The sequence below is a fragment of the Aplysia californica genome, unplaced genomic scaffold (assembly GCF_000002075.1).
Source record: "Aplysia californica isolate F4 #8 unplaced genomic scaffold, AplCal3.0 scaffold00042, whole genome shotgun sequence".
In the NCBI taxonomy this organism is placed as follows: domain Eukaryota; kingdom Metazoa; phylum Mollusca; class Gastropoda; order Aplysiida; family Aplysiidae; genus Aplysia; species Aplysia californica.
This window is the reverse complement of record NW_004797312.1, coordinates 824,673-832,327: the sequence shown is the minus strand read 5'-3', so window position 1 is coordinate 832,327 and position 7,655 is coordinate 824,673. Positions and strand designations below refer to the sequence as shown.

The window sequence follows — 7,655 nt, the reverse complement described above, 5'->3', positions numbered from 1 at the left end:
TCCTCACAAAACAACGGGACACAGAGTACAGCAGTATTCTACACATCCAGCTAACACATCACCATGACCACCGCTCTGGGTGCCGCTACGATAATTACATCGACATAGATTTATTTATGGGTCACCCACGACTGGACTCGCTGAAAATGCAGGTTACAAAGTTATAATAATATTCGTTATCAAATAATACAAAAATAACAAGAAATCACTCGAGCATATCATCTACATGTTTCTATGCCTTGGATAAAACCAAACAAACAAACATTCAATAAGCTAACTTTCAGGGTTTTTATATCTTGTGAAACAATTATACCAACAGATCAGTCCAATGCAAGGTGTCAATGTCTTGCGGCTGGTTTCAGATAATTATATTATAAAACAGTTCAAACTGCACGTGTTGTCTCTTTCTTCTTCTTCTTCTTCTTCTTCTTCTTCTTCTTCTTCTTCTTCTTCTTCTTCACGTAAGTGAAATACCAGTCGTCCATACAAACGAAGTTGCTCGTTTACGGTCACCTGGACTGCTAAACAGTTGGCAGAGCCCAAGGGCTTTTGGTCCACCATGTTGCACAGTCGTGATGCGGTCCCCAGGGTCGTAGCTCATCACAATCAAAGGCAAAAAAAACAACCAAGTGTGCTGAGACGGCTTCGCTAGGATCCATGATTCTGAGCTGCCGATGCTGGTCTGGCTAGATTTGTTAATGCTTATTTCAACTCTTTAAGATTACTTTTGAGGTGGGTCAGGCGAATCTAAAGTCCATCTCCGACAAAACAGAACCACACATCAGCTTGAAAACAGCCCCAACAACTCAAGTTCAAGAATGCCTCGTTGGGGATTCGAACCAGGGTCGCTCGTAGCGCAGTGCAGCTAGATGCGAACTACCCTAACGGCCAGCCGATACGTTGAAGGCTTACTGATAAAGATTGTCCGTAAAGACTTCCTCAAGACAGTAATTTACACTCTCTAATTGTGGAAAACTTTACACTCTCAGTTGGAACTCGAGAAAGTAACCTGCAGTCCGATTCGGATTGAATCTAAAGATCATCTATTCACAAAACAGCTTCTCTGAAGAACAAACTCTCGCCACAAGAGTTACAAACACTTAATGAAGAGTGGTACATTGCAAGGTGCTATACTGTATGCCACAATGCATTATTGTTGCTCTGAGTGTTCTCGGGCTGCGTCTGCCAGAGCTCCCCCGTCTACTTAACATCATTTATGCAGCTGGTGACAGTAACGAAAGCACGACATTCCGCTTTTCGAAAGCATGGGCGTGTACCTACACAAAGCCACGATGGGTAGAAATAGCGCACTGAATGTCCATGCTGAAGTTCTCAGATTCTTGAACAGGACTCAGGAGTCCACAATCCTCTGGGATTTGATCACGCCTGTCAGAGTCCCAAATACTGCCAGAAGTGATTACACCGGTCAAATGACATGTGGTATTAATTGTTTTTTTAAAAGTAAACATGAAGGGACTTTCGTATCTAAAGTGAAGTACATTTTGGAAAAGTCCAACTTCATAGGAAAAGTTCCCAAAAATCATGACAGAGATTCCCAAAACAAAGGTGGAACCAGAATTTCTAAAATGAAGAAAATAATTGTCTCTGAGGTGTACTCATGTGCAGTTTTCAGACTGGACCAAGAAGGCTGCACTCCGAAAGAGAAGGCTTCACCGAGTATTTAAATGGGAATAAGCCACACTTTGGTGACCAGCTCGTCGAAAGAGCCAAATTCCTCTTTGTCGGTGACTTTTAAAATTTTGCATCTACATTTAATAGTGTGGTATTATTGGTATAGATCTAGTATAAGCAGGGTGGTCCCATGCCCCTTTTTGGGTGACCACTGAATGCCCTTAATAATTTTCTTTTCAAAATCAGTACGTTGTCAAAAGTCCAGCATTTCTAGCAGAAAAAGGTCAGATTTTTGTGACACATTCAACAAGGGCTGGTCATGTCATGCTGAGAATATTTCTACACTAAAACATGCAACGCCTGACAAATGAAATACAACACCACTAGTCTTTAATTTTTCAAACATAAAGACTTGGTAGAAGCAGCTCCGTCGGTACAAACTGATTCACGTCAAGTGTTTAAGTATGCTCTTGCTAGGATTTATCATTTCCTATCACATCGTATTGCAAACTCCTGCTTTCGATTATACAATAAAAGCACAGGATGTTCACAAGGGCCACTGAAAAGTACTTCAGCCAAGAGAATTGGCGTTGATGGTAGGCTAATATATTGTTCTCACAGAGCAATACTGGCATCGCTCGAAAAATGGTTTCCTTCAGTGTAAAATAGTGTTACCAAACTTGTCCTCGGATACATTGTTTGAGAGGTTGTGAGGGAACGTTTCAATTTCGGCTTTAGAATGAGTTACAACTCCGTGGTCAGCAGTTTTCAAAGCTGTTGTTCGGGGACTTCATGCACCACCAATATCTTCCATAAATTCAATTGGACCTGCATACATTTAAGATCACGCACAGCTCTCCTGAGTTAAATGATCGACCATCGGTGATCCATGCCAGACTCAGTGAAAGGTTTCCTCAAGAAGAGACAGACCGCATGCGCTTTAAAACTTTTGTCGGAAACTCGGCGGCGCAAGGTGCTCCATTATGTAAATGACACTTCACCACATGTCCTGTCACGGTATACTTCTAATCACAAGTGCACACTCTTAAAGTCAGGAAGGAATTCAGTCGCAGTGACAGAATTCCTTCTTCACGGACAACGAGTTTCAATGTGCACGCCACGCCATTTCTTGTTTCTCTTGGATTATAATATATACACAAAATCCAACACTTTTCGATTGACAGTGACGCAGGTGCTGTCACTTGCAGGTATGAATGTCAACCAAAGTTTCACAAGTCTTGCACTCAACGTAACAACACCAATGGAACTTGCACCGGCATCTTTCTACGTGTCTGACGACCTGCGTGTTATAGCCACGCCCACAACACAGCAAGTCGCAGCTCTCTGCCCCGTTCGCCGTCCGGTTACACCGGCGTCCCGTCGTACCCAGAATCCCTCTCTTCGGGTTGTTCCGGCAGTAGTTCGGTGACCTCGATAAGTGCACAAGCTCTTCGTTAGTAATCGGCTCTCGACGCCGAGCCTTCTCCTTCCGCCGGAGCCTCCGCTTCGAGCGGCCGGCCAGACGAACAGAACGTTCGTAGCAGTTTTTGAGGTACTGACCGATGTCTTTGAAGGCCGGGAGTCCTCGCCAGCAGGTCTTGACAGCACATGAGCCCGACACGCCGTGACATCGGCATTGGCGGGACATCAGCTTCTCCACGGTCTGTGGGGGAAGAAATAAGAACAATTGTACGTTTTGGTTTAACTGGGTTTACGGCATTGTGTGGTACGATATGGTATGGTGTGCAATGCTGCTCTATGGTATGACATGGTATAGTACGGTATGGTATGTCATGGCATGGCATGGTATGGTATGGTATGGTATGGTATGGTAGGGTATCTTATCATTATAGTATGGTATGATAGGATAGGATACGCTTGAGTAAGGTATTTGTTCGAAGCTCCTTTAAAAACAATTTTAAAATATCAAGGCGGAGAGATTTTCGAATAAATGGTCCATAACTGATGACACACAGGCACGTGGGTTAAGAGCCCCAGAAAACTACATAGACAACCCTAACACGATAAATAAAAACCGGCATCTGTGGGGCAGCATGTCACAAGACTGAAACTGCCTTACGAGTGTTCGAGGTTTGAATGACTATTTGTCATGTCAGAGATTTTCTCTCTTCTTTGTGTCCTGACGGCAAACCAAAACATGTGCACTTTCGAAATGATCTACATTTTGTCGTGTAGTATGTACAACACCGTCGCCTCTGCCAACACCATCATCATCATCATCATCATCATCATCATCATCATCATCATCATCATCATCATCATCATCATCATCATCATCATCATCATCAACAACAACAACAACAACAACAACAACAACAACAACAACAACAACAACAACAACAACAACAACAACAACAGCAACAACATCAACAACAACAACAACAACAATAACAACAACATCATCAACAACAACAACAACAATAACAATGAGATTTTGTAGGAACTTTTGATGGAGGTCTCGAATTGGGGTTTCAGGGTACAGCTTTTTTGTAATCATAGCATATCATTTTCTTTTAAATGTGGGTATTTATATGCCCCTCGTTGACACAATTTAGATAATCTAGAAGGTTTTGCCGGTCAAGACCAACCCGAGCCGATATTACTTATAAGGGTACAATATGCCAGCAAAACGACCAAGATGCGCGATACAAGTAAAAAATCTCCTCACACGGGAACCGAACTCTGGTCTTCTGCGTGTGGTGACAAGGCACCTCATTGCTACACCACCGACACCGGTACGGTATAGTGAGAATACGAAACAAATGTAACGTTTTTCCTCTTTATACGCCATAAGGTTAGCTACTAGAAAAACATGCACGTTAGCGTCTATATTCCATGGGCTTAATAAGGTAGACGTTGCGACATGGGATCAGGGACAACTTTATTCGACATTCACCTCATGAATGACTAAATGGCGACCGAAGGCGACCTCCAAAGGAAAGAAAGAAATAGATAGGTTTTACATATATTTTTTGCCTCGCACGTTTTTGTCTAAAATGGTATATTAAGCTGTGCCTAAGGTATTGTACATTAAAACAAACCAACCAACCAACAAACAAACAGCAGCCTGCTTTCTTGTCGAAGGCATGCCACTCTGACAGCTAGAAAATCTACCTATGTTCTGTTTCAGACTCAGTTGTAGTTTATTTTATTGCAGGAGCTGGGATCTCTCTGTGTCAGTTTTACAGCTGAAGCGTCAACGTTTTCCTTTTGGCACCCGAAAACAGGTTAAAAAATGTTTTGCGTTGGTGGTTTTACGCCGCAAAAATAGTCTGGGACGTACGCCACTTTTTTTTTAAACCAAGGGGAAAAACTACGTCCTAGTTGGAAATGCCAACTTCCCGAGAAGCAATGCTGGAGAAAACAATAATAATGGTGTGCTGTTTGACCGAGAATCGTATCTAAGCGTCAATGGGAATCTTCGGCCTCGCATACTTTTTGTTTAGAATTTTGGCTTTGAGGTAGACTACTAATTTGGCCAAGACAGATAGGTGAACCTGACGTTTCCAATTCTTTAAAACAAGTTTTCTCTCTCTCTCTCTCTCTCTCTCTCTCTCTCTCTCTCTCTCTCTCTCTCTCTCTCTCTCTCTCTCTTTCTCTCTCCTTCTCTCTCTCTCTCTCCCCCCCTCTCTCTCCTTCTCTCTCTCTCCCTCCCCCCTCTCTCTCTCCCTCCCCACCTCTCTCTCTCTCTCGCCCCCTCTCTCTCTCTCTCGCCCTCTCTCTTCCCATCCTTCCTGCCTGCGCCTTTTTTTCTGAAATGTCTCTGACGTTTTAGTTCACGTCCAGTGAAGAAGTCCGCCTTCCATGCACAGTTTTTCGAATCCAATTGTGCTTCAACAATAATCACGCAAAGAGAAGTTCGTGATCTCCGCTGTGGAATGTTGTAATAAAACAAATAAACAGAAGCAACAACAGCAGCAACAAAACAGCAGCAACAGCAGCAACAGCAGCAGCAGCAGTAGGAACCGTGGAAGAACCAGCAACATCTACATCAGCAATAAAAATGGCATTAATAACACACCCAGAAACAACAGTGGTGTCTTTGGGTAACGTTTTCCTTGTATACAGACCAGCGAAGGAGTGACTAGGCATGAGTGAACATCTTTTTGCCTCTGGACGAGCGCCAATAATGTGCGAAAGTTTTTATTTTAATGGCTGGTTAAGAAACAATAACAACAACACAAAAACGACTTAAAGTAAGAAGATTGGAGGGATTTTTAAAAGCGTTTTATAGCGCTCGCAACCGCATAATAAGGTCATATGAGGGCGCGGGACACATTATAAACTATTTCAGTTTTGCCAGGAAAGAGATTCTTGTGGGTGGTTGGCGGGTGCTCAGGGGTGGTTTGCTTCTTCTTTCCTATCAAACATCCATCGTCCTTGTCTCCCCTCATTTAAAAAAATGTTTGTTACTCTCTTGTAACACATCTAATCTTCTGGCGCTCATGTGACCTTATGCAGTTGCGAGTGCCGTAAAACTTCTACTAAAACAAAACAAAGATATTCTGTAACTTGTAGGTGTTGTTATGCCCCCATCGATAACGTTAAAATTATTTTAAAAGATGGCCATCGACACCATTTGATTATTTAAAAGAAGGGCCACTTCAACGCTGTCTGTTCAGACTTATCCTGCAGAAAGATGGAGATACTCGACACAAATTGTCCCCACTCGAGAATCGAACTCACTTCTTTTGCGTGCGACGGTGGAGAGCCTAATCAGTACACCCCAGACGCTCTTGAGCATTAAATGAATGAATGAATGAATGAATGAATGAATGCATGAATGAATGAATGAATGAATGAGTGGTACATAAATGGACGGGTAAATAAACAAAGAAACGAATGAACAGCATAGATCTATGAATAGTTCAACGAAACTTACAGAAACAATGAATAAATGCATGAATAAATGAATGAATGAATAAAAGAAAATAATTTTTTGTTTGGGTAAGTGTTGTTACGGCGCTGGCAACTGCATAAGGTAATATGAGCGCGCGGGACACACCTAATACTTTTAGTTGGTAGGAAATTTTGAATTTTGCTCGGGTGGCGGCCAAAGCCTACTCTTATCGATTTTAGACCACCAAGGGATCTTTAACGTGCGCAACTTGCACACGGGCCCTCCGAGATTTTTCGCCCTTGTCCGAGAAGGCTAGGTGTAGATCTTTCCTACCAGAAGATCAGGGGTGTGGTATAAAGACAGCTGTAAGAAGGAGCGAAGGAGTAGCAGTAAAAAGGCTGCAGAAAGAATCAGGAGCCCAGAGGAGGGGGCAAAGGAGGTGAAGGGGCGGGGGCAGAAAGTGGAAACGAAAGCAGGCAACAGAACATTGCTAGAGAGCAGGAAAGGAGGTGAAAGGAGACAATTTTAGAGAAGAAAATTTTTCGGTCGCTACCCGGATTCGAACCCGGGACCTTTGAAAGAGAGAGGCAAAAACCTTAACCTCTAGGCCACGAGAGCCCCCAAAGAAAAGAATGAAAGAAAAGAATAAAAGAAATGATAAATAAATAGTGGACGCGCAAATGAACAAATAAGTTGATAAACAAGCTATGCCCCACAAATATTTTTTTTAAATATAGTATCCTTGTTACCTATCCATGAAATCCAATATAATTGGATCCTTAGCATTTCCCCTAACGAGCAAAATGAAAACACACCTGTGCTATTAAAATTTTTTCGAGATGTCACATGGTAATCCCATTACACAATGATAGCTCAGGAAGACAGAAGAAAGAGAATACAAAGATAGAATAGTGTCGAATATCAACACTCTATAGAGATTGGAGGGACGAACAACTAAAGCATAGCTGCATAGGAATTTATTGCCAGCAAAATTAAAAGCTATTTGCAAGACTAGTTTAACAAACGAATAATACAATTTAATAAAAACAACTCGATTTTTGTCAGATTCGTCACCATGCTAAAATGCCTTTAACAGCGTTGAAGTTATAAGTCAAATTAATAGCTTAATACCGGCGGTTTCGACTCGGAAAAGGTTATGGTG

At 42.3% G+C, this 7,655-nt stretch overlaps 1 protein-coding gene across 1 annotated transcript in view; it reads right to left on the bottom strand.

Moving 5' to 3' along the window:
* Window positions 1–405: 405 nt before the first annotated feature.
* The window catches only part of LOC101858920 (protein Wnt-16), a 121,039-nt gene continuing 113,789 nt past the window's right edge, over window positions 406–7,655 (bottom strand). Inside the window, exon 5 of the mRNA XM_013079170.2 lies at window positions 406–3,295. Coding sequence (XP_012934624.1) covers window positions 2,831–3,295 — 465 coding nt within the window. The 3' untranslated portion in view covers window positions 406–2,830. The remainder of the gene's footprint in view (window positions 3,296–7,655) is intronic.